The following is a 25503-nucleotide window of genomic DNA, read 5'->3' on the forward strand; positions in this document are numbered from 1 at the left end:
GTGGAGAAGGGTTCTTCAGTGTTTATTGGCTCTGTCTGCTTGGGAGAAAGCCCATCTTAACATCGCTAAAGCGAAGCGCTTAGAATGTATGACTAGGAAATCAATAAACATCAATAACATTAGAAACCATTTAATGTAAAGGTAGTTCTACAAACTACAAATCATTTAGGTGTTGTTTCTTAGACTTTATGTTTATTTCGGGACAAAGCTTTACTTCACCTTCAGGAATATATCTATGAGTGAGAGATAATATGGGAACTATTCATTCGTATATTATTAGACAATTATTTTCTAGGAAAGTACAAACAAAATATAGTTCCTCGAGCCGTTAAAACCCAGCAATATGCTCATTGCCTTGATTTACCCACATGCGGTATCATTTGTGCCAATGAAATAAAATGTCTCATGCAATTGCAATTGGTCTATATAGATATTAACGATTATGGTCGAAGTCAGGGTCAGTTCACTTTAACCATTCGCCGATCGAGGCTTCCAGTGGTAAATGTGCACACTTTGGAGCATTTATCCCACTTGCAGATGGCGGCCATTTGTTTGAGCCGCATTTGAAATGCAACTCGGACGGCGCAATGATGCAATTGCATTTAATTCAAAGCGATTGCCATGCCTCCCACTTGGCCAACTGTTGTGCCCGTTCTCTGGACGAAAACCCCTCTCTTGGATTGCGGTAATCAATGTTGGCGGTTGTGTGTGGCCATGTTGGGAGCCGACTATCCATCCACCGGCTACGAGCCACCAGCCACTGGTTCCCCCTCCTGCTGTCTCCTCCTCCAACGCGAGTTGGCCCACTCGCCAAGTGGGCCAATAAATCAGTGAACGTGACGACTGGTCGAGTCCGCTCCGCGATTTTCCTACTCAAAGCCGTAGTGGAACTTGGCTAAGAAGTGGCTATCCGGTGCAGGTAGCTCCGGTGCAAAATGGGTTAAGGTGCGCAGGATGGCAACTACCTGCGTGTAGTCGATCCACCGAAAATTCCGCGGAATAGAAGCAGCTGTAAAAGGTTATGTAAAAATATATTTCCATTTAGTACGGAATTACTAGGTGAAAAGAGTAAAGTTGATAGAAAAATGAGTATTCAGCAAATTATCTATTAAAAGATATTAACAGCTTGTAGACCATGTGATTCTAGCTCACCGTGAGAAATAAAGGTACTTCTAATGTTTGTAAAGCCAAGTTAATGTGATCTATAATTTTTAAAAAGCATAAACACATGCGTCCTAATAATAACCTAACTATATATGTGAAGTTTGACTTAAGTAGCCTTCATATGTACCTTGGGATGCAGGCGTCGCTGCTGATCATCTGGCAGAACATTGAACTCTCCCCCAAATCCTAAATCACCAATTGCAATTGTTTAGCCAGAATTGATGGGCGAGGTCTTTAACCTAAACCAGCCCAGCACTTAATCCTCGGGCAACGAGCTCCCGAAAATAGCATCCCCACCAGAAATGAGTCCAACAAACAGATGGCGACGTCACGCGCCGCAAACACTGATAGATGAACAACATGGGATACGAAAAGGCGGGAATTCCGGCGTTGGAGGAGGGATTCTTCTCCGTTTCGGACTCGTTTGTTTACTCTGTGGACAGAGTTCGGGTGCCTCGAGTCTTACCCTTGAAACTCGGTCGAGAGCTGACAATGAACAGATCTTCAGTGCCTGCCCTGCACCAATTGTGTTCGTCTAGGTAAAAAGCAAATGCGACGCCATTTCCATTCAGATTCCCATTCCCATTTTCGTTTTCATTTCACTCTTGAGATGCATCTGCATCGAAATCTTCAGTTGCACATTGCACTTTGGTGTCGTCAGTTGCCGCTGCTCAAGTTGAAAGTGAAATCTTTGAGATCGCGTGATCCTCATAGGCAGAGATATTTCCATAGTAACATTCACGTCACAATGGTAGCCGGAGGTTCGGGTTCTCTCAGAGCGCAGTCCAATCCCTTCCAGCTTTCGTTTGCGGTAAGAATTGAGAGTGTCTTTTTGCAATCTATTCGGAATCGCAGGCATCTTTGGTAGCCACTGTTGCCCAGCTAAATCGGGGATTGCCCACCAGTCATTTGTAGTCTCGTCCGCGCTGTGAGGCCCACCAAATGATCGACTTTAAGCAGAATCCCTTCAAGATGAAGCTGGGTGGCTCTTCCATGGGCGAAAGTCGCCTGGGACGCAGTTGTCTGCGGGCTCGTTTCGTTTTCCGCTGGAAAAGCTGGGTAACCCACCAAAAATTAAACCATGAAGCGCATGCCCTATGCCAACAAAACCCGAATAACATCTTTATAAATGCTCATTTCAGGCGGAACTCACGGATGTTCTGCGTAAGCGAAGAAACAGACCCGATGCCTCTGACGAGGATTTGGGTCTGCCCCGCAGCCCGGCTTCTCCGCAGCGGAGGGCAGCGGGTGGGACCAGCAGTAGGAATACCTCCGAAATGGGTCACCAGTCACGGGGCCACCAGAGCGAGGTGTCTTCACTCAGCTTGCACAGCGTCAATAGTGCCGAAGTGGAGACGGAGGACAGCCAGAGCTCCCATCAATACCGTCACCACTCACGTGTATCCACCAGTTCATCGATCTCCACGAGCTCGGATATACTGCGATCACATCATGAGGACGACGTGGACGCCGTGTGCGGAGAACATCATCGCCTTTCCCACGCGGCCGCCAAACACAAAATGGCAATTAGGCCTGTGAAAAAGAAAGGACCCACCAGGCAGCATCGCATGACATTGGAGGTAAGTGACATTGGATATAACATGTCTTCCACATGGATCAAGGGAATACCCAGGAGTATAATTGCATTCTTTCACATTAACTTTTAAATCATATTATTAACTTTCAGACTTCCATTCCGGAGGCCAATGAGGATGTGCCAAAGACGAGTCCTGGATTACGAGCAGTACATGGTAAGAAAAGTTTAATTCATTAGATAAGTTGATTTTCTAAACGAATCTTTTTAATACCAATTATTAGAAGCCGATCTCAAGATCAAGACGCGCTCCTTGCCACCGAAGACTCTAACTGCCATTGCACCACCGGTCCATCCTAACGCCACCAGCTCGGTGACGACCAAGCGAACTAATACAATCGAGCAAAGCTCCACCATCACTAGCACCACTAAGACCACAAGCTCGTCTTCCACGACGTCTCACATGTTTGGACTTCGAAGTCTGACCAGCAAGACCAACACATTGCTGGAGAATCGAGGAGAGTCTTCTACGGATGCGGATGACTTCCTGGCCAACGAGCGGGAAAAGGAGAACGAGAGTGGATTCCTGCGCCGGCTGATCCATCGGAACTCCAAGAGATCCATAGCCAGGGCCAACGACGGAGTTGAGGATACGGACTCCAGCCAGAGTGTGGCCAAGAAGCTGCAGATCTCAACCTCCTGCTTGGAGGCCGCTGCTCGGGAGGCGCTCCAGGTGCCGGACAAGTCACGCAGTGCCACATCCCACGAGCAGCACATCCAGGAGACGCGACAAACGATCAAGCGGGAAATCCACCACGAGGGCAAGCACGGACTAAACGCCATGGTCAGTAACTACGGAGTGCATCCACATCCACCCACGGCAATAAAGCCGAAATCAGGTCCTGCCGCAAGGCAGCGGTACATGCCCAAGGAACTGGGAGCTGCTCCGCTGGAGAAGATCACTTCGGGCAACGACGTGACCAACTTGCTGTCAAAGAGCTCGCGGGGCAACGACACCTTCCAGTCCACCACTTTGGTGCGGGAACAGCAGAACAAAGTGGAGACCTCAACGCATTTCGAGAGGAAACCAAGGATTGTGGGCTTGAGTGCCTTCCAGCAGAAGCTATCCCGATCCAGTGACTCAGTGGGCCAGCACTCCAGCTCCTCCAACTCGTTGGAGACCAGCACGGACGAGCCCTCGCCCCTGTACTACGAGGAGAAGCAGCGCAAGACGGTTGAAAAGTCCCGCAGCTTCCGAAATTATGAGGACGAGGCTGTAGACTCCACGGCCGTGCATAACAATATGCCGAGTTTGCCGGATCTGTCGCTAAGTTTTCGGGTACCTGCCTACTACAAGCAGGCCCCACAATCGCCCTGTTCACCAATTTCCCCCAACGCCAAGTGTGTGTCCCTGGGATTCGAGATCAACGACAACAAATTGCTGCAGGCCCGAGCCGAATCCACGGGTCAGTTGCCATCTGCTGCGAAAATCTCCCCGCAAAAGGCCGGCTCCACAAAGCTACTAGTGAGCAGTCCGGGATCAGCTGATATCTCCCAGATTGAGCAGAACATTGACCTTATCGTAAAATCACCCTTGGTGAGCGTTCTACGGAAATCCAGAAATGCGGCGGAGAAGCTGCCCAAGGAGCAAACCACTCCGACCAAACAGCGTCCCAAGCTGCTGGATTTGGGAGCAAAGATGACAGCTCCTGCGGCGAACTCAAGTCCCAGCCCGGCAAGTCCTTTGACAAAGAGTGCCAAGCTCTCGAACAGCCCACCCACCACTCCGGCCAAAGGGCAGGGATCCTCCAACAGCAGTCGCCGGAACTCCAGCAATGTGGAGAATACCGGAGAGCCGGAGTTCATGAAGATCCAGCTGAATCGCGTGGATCAGGCGCGTCTGCACAACAAGACCAATCACTTGGTGCTATCCAAGAACTTCAAGTCGCCCACGGAGCGGAGTCAAAGCAACGATGATCTTAGCTTCAGACGGAGCAGCGGCGAGAATATGGCGGGAATCGAAATTGTGGAGCACCCTCAGCCGAAGCCTCTTAGTCCGGCGGTCAGGCCGATCACACTGGAGCCCAGCCTGAGCAGGCAATTGAAGTCCGTTAGTGCCACTAGTATGAGGAATAGCTATGGAAGTAGTAGTGAAGGATTATCCACTCCAGTTACTCCTGCCTCTACACCAAACACACCGAAAAGCAATGGGTTTTCAAAGAGTAGCCCCAGTGCTCCCAAGAATGTTAAGGAAGTAAAAGATGCCAAGGAGCCAGTCAGTCCCAAGGAGCCAGTGAAGAGCAATCGCCTTTCTCTAGAAGATCGCAAGCGGTTGTTCCTAAGCGAAGAGAGATCAAAGACGGTGGAGCAGCGCAGAAAGTCCATTACCAAGGCGGAAAACACTGCTCCACCCACTCCGTTGGTGATTCCAGCAACGCCCGCCATTCCAGTCACTCCGATAACTCCCACCTCTCCCGAAATATTCGAGGTCAATGGAAACACTTCACCCACCTCCAACCCTGTGGTGTTGCGCAAGAAATCCTTTGCAAGCAGCAACGGCAACCCCAGCCCGTCCAAGGATGATCCCACACCTGAGCTGATGAAGGTATTTGCCCGCCGTTCACTTAAAGTGAAGGACGACGATGTTGTGACCATGCCACAGGTACAACCCCCCGCTCCAGTGAGCAACAGCAAGAAGCTCTCGCCCAGTGGAGGCGGAGGACAGAGCGTGGATAGCGACAAGGAGAACCAGTCGAACAGCGAGGAGAAGCTGGACAAACTGGCGCCCAAAAGCGATGCCCAGGTGACCCATCACCCCAGCACCAATCGCAATTCGGTGGCCGACTTCCGCAATCTCAACAATAACAATCAGCAGCAACAGAAGGTGCCACCAAAGGTGGTCACCTACTTGCCTCCCATTAAGACCAGCAATCAGGGACGCAATAGCCTAAATAACAATACCAGCAACAGTAATGGGGGTGCCAGGCCCACTGCCGAAAGGTTTTCCCTCCAACTGAAGCAGGCCAACCCGACAGCAACTACTCCAACGTCTCCGGCAGCGGCAGCAGCACCACCACCTATTGCAGCACCAACTGCAACATCTGCAGCAGCAGCTGCAGTAGCACCCAGTAAGCCCATCGAGAGATCAGCCACCGTGGGCGAGTTCAAGGGCATCCACCAGAGACGCGCCGAGTGGGAGCAGAGGGCCAAGGAGGCGCTAAAGTAATGGATTAGTGATTTAGGATAACCTAAATACTCCGCCGACCAGACTGTACCTAGCCTAGCTGCAATCCAAGTGCTTTTGTCTAGTGATGCGCTCTCCTTCAAGCAAATAAAGCCAACTGGGAGGCAACAAAATTACTAAGGGAATAATCAAATTATCATTATAATCGTTAGCTTAAAACCTGTAAAGAATCGCAAATGAAATCAAAGTTGAGGGCGCCGGACTGGCGAGGTCATCCAAAGACAATAACGACCTGCTCGGGTTCGGTGCCCGAAAGACTCGATAGGCAATAACTATATACCGATCTTCAAAAAGTGACTAGATTATACTTATTTTTAGTCTATGCAGAGTATGGCTTACTATTGACAACTAGGCTTCATTTCGAATTTGTTCTGTGCATGTCGAGAAATGTTTTGAAATAAACTAAATTACATCTATTGATTGAAAGTCAAGAAAACTTTAAGGACTGTGAGTATAATTACGCGTAGCAAGGATCCCGATATTCGAAACATCTGATTTACTTTAAGATGATATTTTGCAAGCTTTTAACCGGTAAAAGAGATTGGTTTTACTATTTAGGCTAACTATTATTACTTATTAGTATCGTACTTGTTTCAAAGCCCTTGTTTATGTATAATCTTTAGAGTCTGCTAAGATTACAGATCCATATGAATGTAACGTGTAGAAATTGAAGCATATTCACACCCAAGTGTATTTAAAACATTGCGAGTGTACAATTGTTTTCGAAGTGTCAAGTTTATAAATGTACATACTACAAATAAAAACGATTTAATAAATATCCAAGTACAAATTCTGTTTTTTATACCTATTCCGGACTTTGAAGATTTGTACAATGCTCTGCACTATGATTTATAATTTGTTTAGAGGACATTTATACTTTCCCTAAATGGTAATTACACCTTATAACTAAATGGGGAAAAAAGTTGCAGTTCATAGTTCTTACCATTAACTGTTTGTCAAATATTTCACGTAGTTGATCTTACCATCAGAAAATAAATTTAAGATTTAACTATTAATTTCATAGAACGAAAAATACTAGAAAATTCAGCTTAAATATTGTTTCTGTTTTTAATCCGTAGCCCTAAAAAACGTTTCATGCGAGTCCATTAATACAGTTTCATACGCGCCATGTTTTGAATTAAGGTGGTCGTTGTTCAACACTAAGGGCAATTACGCAGTGAAAAAACAGTGTGACCGAAAGGCAGTAATACAAAATCCCTTTCTGGGTGGCAGCGCTAGCAGGCACATGTGTTTCTCTGTATTTACAAAAGTTTTCCCGAAAACAATCCAATAATGGTGGGTAAAACACGTTTAAACTGGGTAAAACCTATTTTAAAGGCACTATTCCATTGCAGGTTAAGGGCAAGAAGCCGTACATTGACCGCAAGAAGGCGGTCACCTTCCATTTGGTGCATCGCAGTCAGCACGATCCACTGGTGACCGATGAAAATGCTCCGCAGAGGGTGCTCCTCGAGGCGGCGACGCGCCAGCAAAAGCCCAAGGACCCAGAGCCACCCACCGATCCGGTTAAGCGGCAGGAGGAGCTAAAGAAGTTTGGCATCCACTTCGACGATGACTATGATTACATGCAGCACCTGAAGAAACGCGAGAACGACGTGGTTTGGGAGTTTATGGAGAATCCCAATCAAGCGAGAAAACAGAAGGCCCAGGATGACGAGAAACCGGGCCCCGCACCCAAGCTTATGCTGCCCAGCTCAGTGTTCGCCAGTGAGTTTGAGGAGTCCGAGGGCATGCTGAACAAGGCGGCTCCACAAACCTTGCGTCTCGACTGGGATCCCGATGTGGTCGCCGCCTTGGACAGCGATTGTGAGAACGAGGAGCTGGAGGATGACTTCGTTATGCAGGCCATGGCTGAGGGCGACTCCGACGACGAGGAGTGGGATGACGAAGATGGGGGGGAGCAATCTGACATGGACTTCGATTCCGATGACCTAAACGAGGATGAAGACGAGGACGAGCTTATGGATCGCTTGGCGCCCCTAATGCGCGAACGTCGCTTTGACGACGAGGAGCTTAAGTCGCGCTTCACCGAGTACTCCATGTCCTCCAGCGTGATCCGACGCAATGAGCAGCTGTCCCTACTCGACGATCGCTTCGAAAAGTTTTACGCCACATACGATGATCCGGAGCTGGGCGACTTGGCTCTGGAGGACATCGAGGGCAACTGGCACCAGAAACATCCTGTTGTGATGCAGTGCTTCCAGGAGTTCAAGAAGAAGGACAAGAGCATCGAGTATAACAAAGAGTGGGATCGTGAGCGCATTGAAAAGTACCGAAATGTGGTCGAGGGCGAAGAGGATCCCACAGAGGAGTTAGTGGAATACGAGGTGGACGACCCTAAGCAGAAGAAGTGGGACTGCGAGTCTATCCTGTCCACCTACTCGAATATCTACAATCACCCGAAGGTGATCGACGAGCCACGGCGCAGTCGTCGTTCCAGTGCCAGCACAAATCCAGCTCCCATTCAGATCGACCCGAAAACAGGTCTGCCCACAAATGTCCTGCGAGGTGGGGTCGATGGCCAACTAACAGCCAAGGCGCTAGCAAATCTGGCCGATGAATCACCCGCTGCCACTGGGCCAAAGTCACTGTGCGCCAAATCAGTACTCTCCACATTAAGCGTTCTGTCCATCAGACCGAAGGACGAGACCGCCGAAGAGAAAAAGGAGCGGAAGCGCCTGCTGAAGGACTATCGTAACGAGCGCCGCATTGAAAAGAAGGCCAACACGGAGGCCTTCAAGGAGGAGAAGAAGCGGCAGACGCACGTGAAGATCAACCAGCGAACCAATCAACAGGGAGCCTCCATTGTCTAGCTTAAGTTTCCGGCTCTGTTCTCTAGGCTTAAATGTAAAATGTATACACAGGCGTATATATTAAGTGATATCTATAAACGATGGATTGGATAAACGACAAACTGTTGCGGTGATTCCGATGATTGCGGGAATAGTTCCTCCGAATCAAATGCATTAGCATTAGGAGTTGGAGTCGGCCCGTGATATCGCCTTCTGTTGGCGTCATCGTCGGTTGTCAGTGGTCGGTCGCCCATTAATCAAAGTGGCTGACTGCGCCGCACGCGCCGAGGCTATAAACCACAACTACAATGCCACATCACGATACCCTGGAAAAGAACGCAGCGCATGTCCTGCCTGGCGGCAATTAGCCCTAACTGACTGACTGGTTGGCTGACAACAAGTTTAGTCTAGCGATTTGCGAGCTGCTAAGTACTAGCTCGACGGGCGGACATAAAGCGGAATTCACAGCGAGACAATCGAAGCGAAAATAAAATAAACTCCAATTCATTGTCAGTTGGCGAACAGCAATGCCAACTACAAGAATGCTATAACAAAGTGGCTTTTTACCCCGCCACAAGTCCATATGTACTGTACAGCTCGCAGTAGCGCCTACATCAACTATATGCACGACATGTCTGTGTCAGTGCGCTAATATATATTAAAGTCGGTCCTACAAACGCGATTTGTATTTACACAGTCATATAGAAATTTCCCACGAGGTTTGAGGTCGGGGGGCCCATTCAGGCCTCGTTTCCAGCCCTTGGGCACTGGTTAGTGGCAGGTGGGGATTAGCCTGGTGTGGCAGTTGTTTAATGTTTTGGTTACTTTGTGGAATTTTCAAGTCAACTCGCATGTACCTCGTTGGAAAACCCAACCGATGTCAGTCAACAACTAGCTAGGAATATTAGATATTAGGATATTACTTTATACATTCCAATATCGAGTCTATGCAGAACCCACTTAAAGATCATAGCTGTCATGGAACACCCAAAACTAAATAGATAACCATTCAAATTTTCTGTTTTTATGTATTATTAATAATATTATTAGGACTATTTTTCTGCTACTTATAATTACACATGTACAATGATTATGATAATGATGGATTTGTGGCAGCAAGTGGAAATTACACTTGATCATTCTCATGGCGGGTGTGGGCATGGAGATTAGAAAATCCCAAACACACTTCCAGGGAACCCAACACCAATTTGCAAGCGAACCGAGGGCCCGCTCCCGTGCCCATGTCCATGCCCATGCAATCGTCCTTCCAGGCCCCCATCGGCCATCGCCCATAGCCCATAGCCAGACCCATTCCGAACCCAACTCCCATCATTGTAAGTGGAAACCCGTTACAGTTGGTTGTCGTGCCTGAGCCTCCGCAGAACGTTGGGGATTTTTTCGTATGTCGTATTAAAGTTGGCAAGGCGAGCGGCCAAGAAATTCGCGTATTTTCACTGCTCAGTTCCGCTCCGCTCCATTCAGTTGAGTTGAGTTTAGTTCAGTTTAGTTCCTGAGCGAAGGCGAACGGACTCGGGCGCGCGTCGTTCCCGCAGCGCGGTAATTCCCCATATAATAATAATATAATAATACATGTCTGAATAATATGGCCTGTGACACGATGGTGCATGGAGTATGTTGTACGGTGGAGTTCGCGTGAGGCGGGCGTTAAAGTCGCGCAATTTTAGGCCGTTCTTTCGGAAAACGGAGCCAACCCCCCGCTGGAGCATTTACTAATGTAAATGCCCCTAACTACATAATTAATGTAATTGTAATTGCTGGGGATCGAACATCCTGGTGTTGATATAACGAAATGCGGCGGCATGTTAGGGCATTTTAAATTTCCATTAATTTCAATCCGAGCTCGATCTTTGAACATAGCCGCCCGGCAGGATCCAGCGCATGAATATTAATGGCTTTCATTTCGACTCATCTGAGAGTTAGTGCGTGTTTTCAATCAAAGTGAAGCCCATCATTCAGGCGAATGTGTAGATACAGTATCTGTGAGATGTGAGATCAACGTTATGACATGCCGTGTGAGTGATTTAGGCAAGATCCCTATCTGTGTGTGTCCACACCACTTCCCAAGTGGTCGGGCCGGGCCGGGCCTAGCCGGATACGGTTCATCTCACGATCTGCATACAGCCGCACTTCTATATACTACCTACATATGTACATACGTATTGCCCGAGAGCTGGCAGATCTGGAAGTGGAATTTTTAATTTGCGCGAAAATACCCATTGCCATTGCCAATGTCAGCCGCAGAAAGTAATTTATAGGAAGTGGATGTCCATGCAATTATGTGTGTGCTGCTGGCCAGGAAGCCTGCAATTGAAACCCTCGATCCATCCATCTAACCCACTGTCCGCTCCCCGTGCATCTGGGAAATCCGCACACTAGTATCTGCCAGATATCGGTCGCATAAATAGTCGCATAGATTGAGCTGTTACACCGGCCACCGTAAAAGCTGTCTGTCTGTTCAGCGACTTAAGTAAAATTGGCACGCGATTCAATTGAATCTTGGCGAGAAGTGTGCTCTGTGCTGTGTGCCGTGTGCCGGGGCCGGGGCAATTGTCAGTACATCAGCATTATGCCATGCCTTGACCGCCGGCGGAGCTCCACCTCCTCCTCCTCCTCCTCTGCCGCTCCCGCTTCTTGCGACCCTTATGCGCCCGTACGTACAGTGTGTGCTTAACCCCCTTCTGAGCTAGGGAAACAGAGTATTTCTTTGGAACAATAGGATTAGCTCTTTGAAATATTTGTCTTAAAAATACGTCTAGTACTATTCTCAGAACTACTTTAGTAAATGAATCTACCCCATTTCCATTTAAGGGTAAACCATATCAACAACCAATAAAATAATAACATTTTAATAGTCGTTTTAGCTCTTGTTCATAGCGCTTTCTTACGATATTAATCTTAGTTCCACTTGCACTTAGAAAAAGTTAACCAGAGTGACCACTGTAGTTACCGTTTTACGACAGCAATCCGCAATCGCACGCCTACACACCGAGCGTGGAATCCACATATCACAGATGCGGATACAGATACTCGTATCTAGATGATCACTCACTCGGCGCGCGAACTCGGCTCTTGTTTATTCGAGTTCCGAACGGCAGCCGAGTCGGAGGGAAAACTTTGCGGATTAAGTTGGCCCCAACCAGGACCCCGTCTATGTGCGATCTCTGCTCTCCATATATACGAATATATCTTTTGTTCAGTGCATATAGTGTGTCGTGTATATAGTGAAAAGCCGCCAAAAAGAAAGTAAGAAACCGCCAGAGAACCAAGTAAATCCCAATCAAAACAAAATGTAAGAACCAGACCAAGCTACAGCAGTCCCAAGAAATATAAGTTGCGAATTCCGAAGGCGAGCCAATGCAAATGATTGAAAATATTGTGTTACAGAAACCGAATTATGAAATTCCCACGTCGGTGTAAAGTGAGATGATTTGAGGTCTGTGTGTTACAAATCCTTTCCCGTGCCGTCGCCCCAACATCATGCTCGACAAATTTAACACAAACGCATTCATATCGTTTGGACTGGGATTCATACTGATGTGGTAAGCTCGAGTTACCCCGATTCCCGATGCCCATTCCCCATACCCCATACCCCATACCCATTCCTTTTACCATCTGGAGCTTAGAGTCCGCCAAGTGCAACCCCAACTTATCCCAGACCCAGAATCGTTTCCAGTTCAAGGGGAACCTTCGGCCTGCCAAATGTGCAAAATCGGTTCAGTTCAGTTCGGTTCGGTTTAGTTTGATTTCGGTTCGAAATAGTACCTATAGCAAGGTCAATTGGATCACAGTCAAATGAGAATCCTGCACGGCATATGCGGCCGATTGGAGCGGAGGAAACTAATGTTATTACTCGCCTGCCAGGAGGTTAAACACCAAAACAGAACAGCACAGAACTGAACAGAGCCGAGCTGAGCTGAATCGAATCGAATGGAATCGAAGCGCCGGCCAGCACGAAGTTAATTTCAAATTCAGACTTAAATTGACAAAGTTTCCTACAGTTGCATGTGGCAGACATCAGGCGAAAGGACTACCCCTGACTCACCGCCCCAAAAAGATGGGGTTTCCCAAACCACCAATCCCCACTATCCAACCCAACCAAGTACTTCCCACAAGGAACTGCATTTGAATTTCCCCCTTTTGTTTTGTGCTGCTCATTTTGCAGGCTGAGCGAAGCCACGGAAGCCCACATGAACTACACAGCCAAGCCGCGAGTAGTTCTTCCGCCTAATTATGTCAAGGGTAAGTTGAACTCCACCCATAGCTGTACCCCCAGCAAAGCCCCCTAATAGCCCCCAACAGGCCCCAATGCCTTATTGCCCCGATGCAATACGGTTACGGCCTGTGAACCGTACTGCTCGGAGGTGTCCTTTTCGATGCGGTCTCCTTCTTTTGTGTTTAATTGGTACGGATTGCCCACAGCCGTTTTTTCCTTTCGGATTTCTGATTTGTTTGCACCATGAAACCGCCAACCGTGGGTATGGATGTGGATATGGATATGCGTGTTCGGGGTTTTTCTTAACTGTTTCAGCCTTTTTTCCTCTCCGCTGGTTTCGTGACGCGGAGCGGCGCGGCGAATTTCAGGGCCTCCGTCTATGGCATACTAGGTTAGGGTTACGGATTACGGGGTATGGGCTAGGAGCTACGGGGGTCCCCTCAGTCTCCCGGGCGGGGCTTTTGACGTCATCCGGCATTACGATCGATTAAAATCAAAATAACATTTTCCGGCGCCAATTGCCTGCCCGAATTGCCGAAGAATTTGTGTAATCTAAGGATCTGAAGGAGAGCTGGCATTAAAGTTACATTACTTCGCAAAATGCTTCATGCTAAACGGAAACATTCTACCGAAACTCACCCGCATAATTGTATAGTTATGAGTATGAGGTGTACCAGTCAAATTATTCGCTTATTAGTTCCCTTTTTTTGGCTTGCACCTAAAGCGACTAAAGTTCACTAAACTTAATGTTCACCATAAATTTCTCAACACAATTAAGTACATTTTGTGCGGAAAAATAAACGACTGGCAAGCGCTGGGTAATAAATCTTTAAGCAGACACATATATTGAAAAGAAACATATGGTTATCCACTTAAAATCATTGTAATGCCAATTAGTGCGGTACGTGAATAACAAGTTTGAAACACCTTTATCTGATGTATAACTTTGTTTTAGGCGAACTCAAATTCTGGAAAACATACTTCTTAAAAGTGTAATATTCATAAAGTATGGTTAAAATTGTAAGTGAATTCTTATGCAATAGCTGCTTTGGTTTGTCAGAAGCCGTTGGCAAAGGTATAAATAATTCACTAAAATGAGCGCGAGGCATGTTTTCTTCATTCGAGGCAATTGCTGGAGCTAATCAACGCCTTTTTTTCTATCGATTTTCGCGGGTTGTGTAATACGCATGAAAACCGTGGGCTGCCCCTGAACTTGGTGGGGAAATCGGGAGTTAGATGGTAGGAGTTGGGGGTTTCCTCGAGTTGGTTTTGGGGATTCCAGACGGAGGCCCCTTTAAAATGAATTCGCGCACGAAAGTTTCTCCGGATTTCTCAGTGGGATGGGATGGGGTAATTGTGATTCGTGATTTGTGATTTGTGATTCGTGATTGTGCGAATAAAGTGTTCACACCAAATGTTGGCTAACCGGAGATCGCCTTGATTTATTGCAGAAATACGACCGCCCTCGAAGAAGGGCTCCCCAGTGATAGTAGACTTTAGCATATTCGTTGTAGATATTAACTCAATTAACGTAGAGGATATGGACTTTAGGTAAGTGCCGTCGTGGCTGGAGACACCTCAGATCGGAGGATCGTAATGGAGCATATAGCGATACTGTGTACATTTTCAGAGTAGACATGTTTATACATCAGCGCTGGCTGGAGTCACGTCTGGAGATCCCAGATGACATATTCGAGGAGGGCGACGACTACGTGACGCTGCTTCCAGAGGTCTTTGAGAATTTTTGGCAGCCGGATCCGTACTTTCTTAATTCCAAAATTGCCGGTACGTCTACCCCCACTACTCAACCCCATAGACTATGTGTGTGTATGTGTATGTGATTAGTGTATGCGAATGCTTCATGTTCGATTAGTTGATTAGTCGATTAGTGTGTGTGTTGATATCTGTGTGTTTTATGTAAGTATCTTGGACCGGGATTCATGCACTTTGTCCAGCTGAGCTCATCACCCTATGTGTCTCTAATTAAACTCTATAAGTGTGGACCGTTTGTATATAGTAACGAATTACTTTGTTTTGTTTCCTTTGTTTGTTTGTTTTTTTCCTAATCCATCGGTTACTAATCCACCGACTAACAATTCCCGAACTAACAATACCGATACTTCTGCATAGGATACGGAAGTCCATATGTTGCGTCCACTTCCCTGCTACGCAATAAGGGTGAAAGAGATTCGAAAAACTTTCATCTAGACAAAGATATAAGTATATCAAATTGACTCTAGATCTGTGTTTGCCACTTTTGTGTTTCTGTTTTTGCCAAAATCCATCGAAATCGATTTCAGTATCAATATCAGTTTCAGTTTCAGTATCAGTATCAGCGCATAACTTCCATCCAATGTCTTCTGTATATTCAACATTCTTCGAAATCTATCTATATACCGACTATCTAAAGGCTGAATCAAGGGTTTTTCCTCGTGCCATTCAGTTCCTTGTGTATATATACATCCATACATCGCACACCTAGCGAAAGAACCAGTGTACTTTTAAGTTTTTTTATATTTTTTCCCCACCCAATACCGGACCCGCCCACTTGCGGCCCTCATTATACGCACGAAGTCCATTCCGGTTCCAATGCCATGGTCAAAACAGGACACTCCAATCCACCATAGAGCCACCCGTAGTCCCCCTCCGCCATGGTCAGGACCATCGCCCACGCTCCGAATCCGAAAACGAAAACGAAAATTTGCAGTTGCACCCGGGGTCCTGATAAGATCTCACCTTGGAATCACGTGTGCACCCCGTTGGCAATTTGGTTTTTTCCATTTTTGGTTACCATTGTCAACATTTACAGAACAAAAATCGATTCCAAATCGGTCAGCCTTGTTCATATTCCCAGTCACGATTGTAAAGCACAAGTGTCTGTCTTGGATTTTCAAGTAATATAGTTTTTGAAAATGATTACGCATGTCGTTCTTTTATATATAAATTATTGTTTAAAATCATTATCCGCAAATAAATTTTTAAGTTTTTATTATTAGTGGATTCTAAATCCATTAAAAATGTTCAAATTCAATAAAAAGAAACATCAGATCATTCGTCGTTAGTAGATAATCGTGCTTTAACCTAGACGTTAGGTGATCACGAGCAAGATCACCATCACGGCACCACCAATTGACCACCACCCAACCACTAAACCACCACCGAAATGCGCAAGAAATGAGTCTATCGATGCCAATGCCATAGTTCTAATCAAAACCCATTTGTTCCGCATCTCTGCAACGTCTTCTCGATGTCTTTTCGTTGTAGAAATAGCGACACTGACCCACAAGTTCACGTCGGTCACGCTCTACAAGAACAAGACGGTGCGCTATGCGGCCCGGATGCACGCGATCATCGCCTGCCAGATGGAGTTCCAGCTGTACCCCATGGACATCCAGGTGTGTCCCATCTACATCGAGAGCTGTAAGTTTGTAGACCCCCCTATGGCAGCTTTATCTGACGAATTCCACTTTCGAAGTCTCGTCGAACAATCAGAAGGTAAAGCTGCGCTGGTCGGACTCCGGGGTGACCCTGAATCCGGAACTGAAGCTGCTGCAGTACAATCTGGGCCAGCCGCTGGAACTGGAGGAGAGCGACGGCTACATGCCGGAGAAGGTGGGCAACTTCTCCCGCCTTACCGTGTACTTCCGCTTCGAGCGCCAGATCGGCCATCACCTCATCCAGACCTTCGCCCCCTCATCGTTGGTGGTGATGCTATCCTGGTTCAGCTTCTGGCTGGGACTGGACGCCATTCCGGGGCGGGTAACGCTCCTGGTGACCTGCATGCTGACCCTGGTGACCATGTTTACGGGCGCCGACATCCCGCCAGTCGCCTACGTTAAGGTGGGCTCATTACTCCACTTGCGGTCCCAACTCGAACACAGAGGATTAATTTCACCTTTTCCAGGCCCTGGACCTCTGGATGGCCGGGTGCATGCTGTCCGTGTTCGCCGCCCTGGCCGAGTTCGTGGTGGTGAAAGTGCTGGACGTGCAGTACCAGTACCAGGTGAACCGCATACCCAAGGTACTGCCCATGGTAAGGCAGCTGTGGGGATATCGCTTTAATAAGTAATGCCACCTTCTTGTCGTTCTGACTTCGATTCGATTCGTTTCGATTCGATTCGCGTAGCGCATCAGCAACATGGAGAAGGGTCAGTGTGCGACAGTGGCCAGTTGGGAAGGCGGAGCGGTGCGGTCGCGGAAGGCCACACAGACGCCCACGACACCGGGCCAGGTGAGCTATTATTAACCACTCATATGGATATGTGGGGGAACAGGGGCACATGTCACACATGCTATATACTCCTATATGTAACTCCTTAGACCTCGCTTCAGGGAAACGGAGGACCGCCCAAGCCAGCAAGACGCCAGAGTCTACTTTCCGTGGCGTGGACGGATACGGATACCGGCGTGGAGAAGATCATGTGGCGGGAGATCGACAAGGTGTCCCGCGCTGTATTCCCCATCCTGTTCTTTGTGTTTGTGCTCCTGTACTGGCCGATTCTGCTGATGAAGTCGTCCTAGGATTTGGGGAGCTCCAGACTGCACATGTCTGGACTCCGTTAAAAAGTCGAACAATCGCGAATCTGCTGATGAAACTACAACTGTACCGGAATTGGAGACAGGTGCAATGCCAGTGCCGCTAGCTTTTTGGATCCTAATATCTGGAAACGGAGCTATGTATCTGCTTCACGTCATCAAAGTACAAGAAACCACAAGGAAAGTCTACAGTTACCTACATATGTAATAGGTGCATGGGTATTACTACACAACCATCGGGTACATCGAAATGCCAGTACTGAGTGTATAGCTTAGTTATGGTCTATTTGCTCACAGAGAATATATATTGTTCATTTGAGTATTTGCTTTGTACAAATCCGATCTAGCCTCGAACAATACCGATATATCCCCCACATTATTTTAAATCTATGCCTCAATCGCAGAGGTGTCTTTCGGACACCGCGCAATCCCACAGGATGGATTGCTTTGCTACTCTATATATTCGCTATATTAACCAAGATCCCGCAACGATTACCCAAATTTGAGTTTAGTTCTGCCTTATATACACCGGATATCAAACTAACGTATATCACTGTGCTAGTGACAATACCCACAGTCGAAAGGGTGATCCCTACTTTTAAAGTATACACTCTCTACAATTGCGAGCTACACGCATAAACCATTTTCGGGCAAACGATTTTAATTGAACTTTTGTATTAGGCTTAAGCAAATCCGCCAAGATATGGAATTGGTGCTTTACGGAGATAATAATACAATGGCCTCTAAGGATATTTGGATTGTAAATACAAATAACGAGACGAACAGTGAATGCTTTTAGAGATTTTTACATATTTAGAATTATTTATCCATTATAGCGCATTTTAATGCAAACATTAGAGCTGTGGCTTTTACATCTAATACTAAAATTGACCTGTAGTTCAAACAGCGCACATCAGGCATAATTTTTGAAACTATAAACATATAAATATATATTTGTTAAGCTAAATCGAGTTTATATTTGATATGAAAATACAAACACTTTGTAAATATATTACATCACTACTATATATTACATGCATGTATTTATCTAGGATTGTAACTGCTGTACCAATTTAAGTTTATATAAATATCTGTATTCTTTCCATTTTTAAGTTATGTTGTTCACTCAGCAATTCGTAGTTCAGTGAACCCTCTAATAATGTTATCGGAAAGCTTTAAATTTATTCTTAATAAAAGAGAAGGCGCGTACATCTATCAAACAAACTATTCGTCGATTTAAATAACAAGGAAATAGGTGGTATGCTTGAATTCAAACCATGTCCTCTTCGGAACCGCTGTCGCTCTCCTCCTCATCGCTAAAATGCGACTGCCCATTTTCGTTGTCCTTCGACCTGATTAACAGCATTTCCTCATCACTATCTTCTTCCGTCGCATTGGTTTTGCCTTCATTTTCCTGCTTTAACTTATCAGCTCTATCCAGAAGTACTTTCAACGTGTACTTGTTGTAGTCGCAGCTGAAAATATGAACCCCTTAGCGAGACTTCTGTACACAACTAAAACAATTTACTCACATTTTGTTAAGCATTTCGTATTTCCGCGAAAGAACCTCGTGCAGTGCCAGCAATCCCGTGTGCTGAAAGACTCCATCTTGGTTTCCGTGTTTGGTCAGCAGACAGCAACTCCATTGCAGATAGAACTCAATGTGAGGCGTGGACTGGAGATGACGGGCCAATTGTTGCAACAGTCGCTGGGCAAACTCCGGCGCTAGATCCGCACAAACCAGTTCGACTGAAAAAGCGAAAGGAGCAAGGACTCAATATGCATGCAATGCAGACACGTGCTGGCAAAGCTGTTTATGGCAAGCCATTTGCATGTACTATTATAGTTCGTATGCAAGCGGTATTGGAAGGGGTTATTAACCAAGGTAAGAGTTAGGGCGAGGACCTTGAAACTGTTTATTAACACAGCAAAAGTGCAAATTTGCACATTCGATCGGAGAACGAAGTCAGGGCAAGTGGCAACCGCCTCTACGGCGGAGTGTGTCGCCGCTATTTTTAGTCGCGGCAGCGATGAAGGTTGCCAAAACTGACAAGGACTGGCCCCTGAATGCAGCAGGCGATTTAGCATTTTACTCACTGTCCTTATACGGCACTCGCTCCAGCACTAGGGCAATCAAATTGGGCTCGTTTAGCTTGAGGGACATGACCAACGCCTTGGTATAATTCTGCTGCTTGAGGGACTCGTGGACCGCTTTCGGTGTAACTTCCAGCGATAGATCGAAGGGATCGAAAACAACACCTGGATAGTAAAAATGGTAGATTAAATATTTGAATTACTATTGTGTTGTAAAAATGGTTATAGCCTACCCTTATCTAAGGCGTATATGCAGAGTCCTTCAGTTCCAGCAGCCGCAAATGCCTGTCCCGTGGGTGAGAATTTTACGGAGAACACCCTAACCTCTTGCTGGAACCTCCTGGAGGACATGTCTCCCCGTTGAACACCCGGCAGTCTGATGGCCACCCTGCCACCCTCCAGCTCTTCGCGTTCTTCCACCAGAGCCATGTTGCCGAATTCACTTAAATGTTTCCGACTGATAAAGTCCTAGGAACGAAGTAAAAAATGTTAGCGAGGATTTTCGTCTAAGATTTCTTTGAGTACTTACGTTAAGTCCATCTAAGCTGTGGTTTTGTGTGATTTCAAATTTCTTTAGAAGTATAGCCTCCCGAACGTGGTAAATACATATGTTCGCAGACTTGCCAGCAGCTAGTATGCACTCGCCATCCGCTGAGTACTCAATTGTGGAAAAATAACTAGGAGGGGATTCAGTTAATACATAGCACATATTATAAATTTGAGGTCATCTCACTTTGCCTGAGCGTTCTTTCTCGCTGTTATTATATCAGTTTCCAGACGACCTGCGCTTAAATCATTGCGACCCTCTATAGCACTAACTTGGCCTGCAGATTTGATGTCGAAAATGATTATATTACCACTAAGAGTGGCCACGGCAATCTGCAAGAGTTAGAATGCAATATGTACTAATGTAATATCGAACTAATGATGGAGTTAACGCATACCTCTTCACCATTAGGACTGAAAGTAACATTTGTAACATCTGAAACAGCATCAATAGTTTCGTGCTCGCTGTTGCTCTCCAAGCAGTTCCATATCTTGACGGTTTTGTCCCAGGAACCAGACACTAAAGTAGATGAGGTAGCAACTGGAGAGAATGCTATGGAAACTACGGGTCCCTCATGGCCACTGATGATCTCCAGCAGTTTCCCTGTTTTAACTGACCATAGGAAGATGTCGAAAACGTCCTGCCCGCCAGCCACAACCAGTTCGCCAGAGTAATCCACAGCCACACAGGAAAACTGAGCAGGGTTTGGTGAGGTAAAAGTCCTGAAGTTGCGATATCTGAAATAAAGAAAAACGTATAAGTTTACCACGGTTAAAACCTGAAAAAAAAACCCACCTGTTGATATCAAAAGCACGCACTGTCCCGTCTAGGGAACTACTTACCAGGAACTTCTTGTTCCTGCTGAACTGTATGCCAGTTACTCCACTTGTGTGCTCGCTGAAAGTAACAAAACAGAAACTGCTCTGCGTGTTCCAAAGCTTCACCTTAGAGTCCTCTCCGCCAGTGGCGATGAATTGACCATCCGAGGAGTAAGCAATGCAGGTCATTTCGCTGCTGTGTCCCTGCTGTTTCATTATGTACTGCTCGCTTTGCCACTCCCAAACCAGAAGTTGGCCAATCTCCCGGGAAGCCAATGCCACCCAATCACCTGTGCAGTTGAATAGGGCCGCCGAAATGGGATAGTCGGAGATGCTCAGCGAATGAATCATGTTCACGTCAGGCAATTCGTAGAGGTAGAAAGCTCCGGAACTGAATGCTACCACCAAAATCTTGGTACGAGTGTTGTAGTTCGCCGCGGTAAGTTGCACATCTCGCTGCTCTTTGCGCGGTTCGTCGGCCAAATAATGACGAGTTATTTTCTTGTAAAAGAAGGGGTGACCCTGCGTCTCCTCCTCATTTTTTATATGGTTGACATCTTCAGCTTCTTTGGATGATTCCTCCTTTAACGCATCCTTTTCCACTACGTTTTCAACGTCATCTTCCGACTCATTGTCAGATACTTCCTTTTTTTCCCTCTTCCTTTGAGGGGGAGCAAACTTTGGCCTTTCAGCATCCTCTAAATCCGAGGGCGCCAGGCTGCATTCCCACAAGCAGAGCTGACCATTGCGGCTTATGGTGTTCAAGTGCAAGCTGTTCGCCTCGAAGAAACATGCCACAATGGCATCTGTGTGGCCACTTAGGTTATAGGTGCGGAAATTCTTTGTGTAGTTTATGGCGACGATTTTGGTGGAGCTGTCCCGACAGCCGATGGCCAAAAGCCGAGAGTCCGAAGACCAGTCCAGCCAAGTGACATCGTCGTATCCACCAAGGAATTTTCGGCGCAGGACAAAAGGATTGTACTCACCGGTAATCTCACCGGGCGCACAGAATATTAGCACTACGTTCTGGACAGCAACGGCAAAGAATGCCCCATTTGGACTGAAGCAGATGCACTGAACGCCCATTTGGAACTTATGACGATGTATCACCGTACAGGACACCATGCTGATGAGCTGCGCCTCCCCTGTTTCATTGACTGCGATAAGCAGACTTCCATCTGGGGAAAGAGCCAAGTTCGTGTAGTTATACCGCGATTCCAAGGACAAGGTACGCGATTTGTTGCTGCAAATAAATTAAATATATCAATAAAATCCTTGGTTTTTAAATGGTAACTCACTTTTTCAAATCGTAGACCGTTATCCTATTGCCAACCGGACTGATAACCGAATTGCCATCCGGTGTGAAGACCAAATTTCCATTGCGATATATTGTGCCCAACAGGTTGGAAAACTGTGAAATCGAACATTAGCAATTTGTAGTGATAACATTTGGCACTAATTACTTTGTAGGAAAACTTCATTTTGTAGCGGGTTTTTAGCAAAAACCACGAGCTAAAATATAAACAAAATCTCCCACACGTGTTGAGGTAAACAGCACATGAAGTTGGAAATGCACTAACGCGTTCTTAAATCCCGCTGCAGTATATACCACAACGGTGACGAACATCAAACAGAGCCAAAATTAAGAAACGTCTTTAAAAGAATTTCAAAACATAAACAAATAATTAATTATTAAAATAGTACATGGTTTGAACTTTAATTTTTGATGATTTTATAGTTATTAAATTTTACATTTGCATCAGCTGTCATACTTGTTATTTACTGTACTGCGATGCAAAACAGATGTTTTCACTGGTGCTGCCAAGCCGGCTCAAAACCTCGAATGCAAAGCGAAAAAACAAAGCAACGCATTTTTACAATTTCCAAAAAGTAAACAAGTTTTATAACAAACAAACGATGGAGACCACAAAAACAGCTGCGGAAAAGTTGGCGGAGCGCAAGGCGCGTCTGCTGGACCTGCACAAGAAGCGCCAGGAGGCGCGTACGGACAACCACCATGAAGTAGTGGCAGAGGACGCCCGCAAGAAGCTCCCCAAGAACTGGGAGGCTCGCAAGCGACAAGCGGAATGGATCCTAGCGGACGACAAGGCGCGATCGGAGGCGCAGGCAGCTGGCAAGGATTACGAACGTCTAAAGCTTTTGGAGGTCTCCGCGGTCGATGCGGATCGCATTGAGAAAAAGAAGAAGCGTAAAGACAATCCAGATCTTGGTTTCTCGACATACGAGGCCCAAACAGCCAGGCAGTACAACAGATTGGTCAAGAGTATGCCTGTCCGCGATATGGAAAAGTACGAGCGCCAGAAGGAGGAGCTCGGCGACGCATTTTACGGTGGTGCACACACCACTTTGCATTCGAGGACGAAGGACACCCCAGGTGCTATTAACAAAATGGTTACAGACCTGGAGCAGCAGATAGAGCGTCGCAAGAAGTACTCTCGCAGGAGGATCTACAATGACGATGCGGATGTGGACTTCATCAACGAGAGGAACTCCAAGTTCAACAAGAAGCTGGACCGATTCTACAGCGAGCATACAGCCGAGATCAAACAAAATCTGGAGCGTGGAACAGCTATTTAAGTTTAGTATTTCATTATTTCTTAACCTTAAGATCAGAATCCGAAGTGTACCTAATCAACTTTGTGTACGTATAATATTTGCCTATCAATAATACACCCTTTACATAAATTTCGCCTAAAATATAATACACTCTTTTACACAAACGTTTAATAGTTGAGTAAATATCGAAGTTAGAAGGTGTAAAATTACTTATGAAGCGAGTTGGCAGCTCCGATTCCAAGAGCAAAATACTTATTTTCAAACCTATCGGAATAATGCAGCAGTTTAGTGCGCGGGAGAAGTATTTGGTGTCCAATACCTTGAATTGCTGGCCCGTAATGCTGCAGGGCCATTCCGTGCTGATCGATCTGCACAACGAGACCTCCGTGGCCGGGATCATCGATGTGGCGGATGGACACATGACCTGCGAGCTCACCCATGCAGTTTTCTTCGATCGCAACGGCGGTCAGCACCCCTTTGATCACTTCATGGTGCGGAATCGCATGATCCGGCAGATCCACATACCTTCGCACTTGGATGCCGAGCAGGAACTTCGCAGCGCCATGGAACGGGGAGTCCTGCGAAGAAAGCGAGTGGAAACCAAGGGTGGAAAGCGGACTTTCAAGCAAAAACGTGCGGAAGTGCGTCACAAGGAAACATTGCAAATGATCTCCCAGCAACAAAAGAATAAGCAGGAGACCTAAACTAAACTTTTTATTTTTACCAAAAATACAGACATTTCTACTAATAAATCTATCGAACACAAAATTACCCTAAAACAAACAAGAGATCATTTCTTTTTCTCAGTAAAAAAAAAGCCCAATCATTACAAGTATAATTCGTATTGGATGAAGCACACAACATAGTCTCTAGCACGTTTATTTATTCCAAGAAACTCAAACGTATACAAACTGAATATCTTATATTCCCTTAATCCAAACTCTACTTAGCGGTCTGCTGCTTTTGCTGCTCCTGGTATTTGTAGTGCAGCTCCATGCAATCGGTGTTGGAGATGTTGACCCAGCCGTCTTCCTTAATGTGATACACGCGAATGATACCCCCGGAGTAGGCATCCCTGAAAGTGGCATGGTAGATGGCGCGACGTCCAAGCTCCTGGGCCTCCTCGTCCTCCAGGTCCCAATGATAGCCGGAGTCCAGGACTCCGTAGGCGTACAGAGACCCACTGCCCACGGAGAAAAGATTGCCTGGCGTCCGGGATCCCTCGGAGTCCACATAGTACAGGCCAGGACCACGCTTATCGAAACCGGCCAGCATCATGCCCATGCTCAGACCCATTCCCTTGTATTCGTGGGCTATGTTCGCCATTATCTTGCTGGCGGCGGCCACCGAGATGCGCTCCTTGTTTCGCAGCTCGTGCAGGCGGCATTCCTTCGAAAGGACTCTGTCCCAATAAACACAATCGGCTGCACCACCGGCCAAAGTGCCCAGCATGAACTGATTGATCTCCACGATCTTCTTCATCGACTGGGAGCCAATGTACGACCCACCAGTGGCACGAGAATCGACTGCCAGGAGGACGCCACCCTTGAACTTGAAGCCCAACGTTGTGGTGCCGTGATCGAAGTCGATTTTGATGCCGGTCTTGTCGGCATTGGCCTGAATCTGATTTAGGTTGTGAAGGGGCTAAGAAGATTTTTAACTGTTTAGTAGAATCTCTAAGAAAATCAGTTAATTTACTACATACATTCTCGAATGGCGGAGCAGCCAGTGCGTAGGGATTGGCCAGATTGCAAGTAAGCGCATTTTGCCCTTCCTCCACGTCCGCCGATGACCAGGCCGTGGGCCTCATGTACGGAGCATTTGATATCTTGCAGATTTCAGCCAAAGCCATTTTGTAAAGCTCCTTAAAAACAATTGTAAACGTTGAATGCGAAATGCCAATGACAAACAAAATTCGATGCCTACTTGTAGAGAGACCGTA

General features: G+C 46.5%; 7 protein-coding genes across 18 annotated transcripts in view; 5 read left to right on the forward strand and 2 right to left on the reverse strand.

The window, feature by feature from the left end:
• Positions 1-6732, forward strand: part of LOC6529353 (serine-rich adhesin for platelets) — a 36292-nt gene extending 29560 nt beyond the window's left edge. For 2 of the 3 annotated variants that reach the window (XM_039372874.2, XM_015196807.2), the window contains 3 exons: positions 2307-2744; positions 2852-2915; positions 2983-6732. In XM_039372874.2, the coding sequence (XP_039228808.1) occupies positions 2307-2744; positions 2852-2915; positions 2983-5924 (3444 nt within the window). In that variant the 3' untranslated portion in view covers positions 5925-6732. Of the gene's footprint in view, positions 1-1811; positions 1976-2306; positions 2745-2851; positions 2916-2982 lie in introns of those variants that run through there. The other variant, XM_039372875.2, reaches the window with a different exon arrangement.
• A 405-nt stretch (positions 6733-7137) lies between these two features.
• LOC6529354 (protein LTV1 homolog) lies at positions 7138-8877 on the forward strand. Its single transcript, XM_002090323.3, has 2 exons — positions 7138-7238; positions 7298-8877. Exons 1-2 carry the CDS (start codon positions 7236-7238, stop codon positions 8774-8776), a joined length of 1482 nt encoding a protein of 493 aa, XP_002090359.1. The 5' UTR covers positions 7138-7235; the 3' UTR covers positions 8777-8877.
• A 1335-nt stretch (positions 8878-10212) lies between these two features.
• LOC6529355 (glycine receptor subunit alpha-2) lies at positions 10213-18749 on the forward strand. Of its 10 annotated transcripts, none has more exons than XM_039373152.1 (11): positions 10213-10312; positions 12161-12315; positions 12939-13015; positions 14441-14540; positions 14599-14774; positions 15120-15209; positions 16254-16409; positions 16465-16829; positions 16894-17022; positions 17116-17220; positions 17310-18749. In XM_039373152.1, the coding sequence occupies exons 2-11, from the start codon at positions 12254-12256 to the stop codon at positions 17508-17510; spliced, it is 1461 nt and encodes a 486-aa protein (XP_039229086.1). In that variant the 5' UTR covers positions 10213-10312; positions 12161-12253; the 3' UTR covers positions 17511-18749. The 10 variants fall into 10 exon arrangements, with proteins under 10 accessions (XP_039229086.1, XP_039229088.1, XP_039229087.1 ...); XM_039373154.1 differs by lacking the exon at positions 10213-10312 and adding an exon at positions 11360-12065 and having other exon boundaries at positions 17322-18749; XM_039373153.1 differs by lacking the exon at positions 10213-10312 and adding an exon at positions 11362-12065 and having other exon boundaries at positions 16894-17010.
• On the reverse strand, positions 18475-22603 carry LOC6529356 (periodic tryptophan protein 2 homolog). The gene is made up of 10 exons (XM_002090325.4): positions 22448-22603; positions 22283-22395; positions 20962-22227; positions 20564-20903; positions 20353-20498; positions 20149-20296; positions 19853-20087; positions 19623-19784; positions 19058-19274; positions 18475-19000 (listed from the first exon to the last, which is right to left on the reverse strand). Exons 1-10 carry the CDS (start codon positions 22463-22465, stop codon positions 18796-18798), a joined length of 2850 nt encoding a protein of 949 aa, XP_002090361.1. The 5' UTR covers positions 22466-22603; the 3' UTR covers positions 18475-18795.
• A 185-nt stretch (positions 22604-22788) lies between these two features.
• On the forward strand, positions 22789-23725 carry LOC6529357 (pre-mRNA-splicing factor Syf2). The gene has a single exon (XM_002090326.3). It carries the CDS (start codon positions 22902-22904, stop codon positions 23580-23582), a length of 681 nt encoding a protein of 226 aa, XP_002090362.3. The 5' UTR covers positions 22789-22901; the 3' UTR covers positions 23583-23725.
• Positions 23726-23751: 26 nt separating this feature from the next.
• On the forward strand, positions 23752-24340 carry LOC6529358. The gene has a single exon (XM_002090327.4). It carries the CDS (start codon positions 23774-23776, stop codon positions 24263-24265), a length of 492 nt encoding a protein of 163 aa, XP_002090363.2. The 5' UTR covers positions 23752-23773; the 3' UTR covers positions 24266-24340.
• Positions 24341-24424: 84 nt separating this feature from the next.
• Positions 24425-25487, reverse strand: LOC6529359 (proteasome subunit beta type-5). Its single transcript, XM_002090328.4, has 2 exons — positions 25267-25487; positions 24425-25205 (listed from the first exon to the last, which is right to left on the reverse strand). The coding sequence occupies exons 1-2, from the start codon at positions 25411-25413 to the stop codon at positions 24504-24506; spliced, it is 849 nt and encodes a 282-aa protein (XP_002090364.1). The 5' UTR covers positions 25414-25487; the 3' UTR covers positions 24425-24503.
• Between the last annotated feature and the right edge of the window lie 16 nt (positions 25488-25503).

The sequence above is a fragment of the Drosophila yakuba genome, chromosome 2R, assembly GCF_016746365.2.
Source record: "Drosophila yakuba strain Tai18E2 chromosome 2R, Prin_Dyak_Tai18E2_2.1, whole genome shotgun sequence".
In the NCBI taxonomy this organism is placed as follows: Eukaryota; Metazoa; Arthropoda; class Insecta; order Diptera; family Drosophilidae; genus Drosophila; species Drosophila yakuba.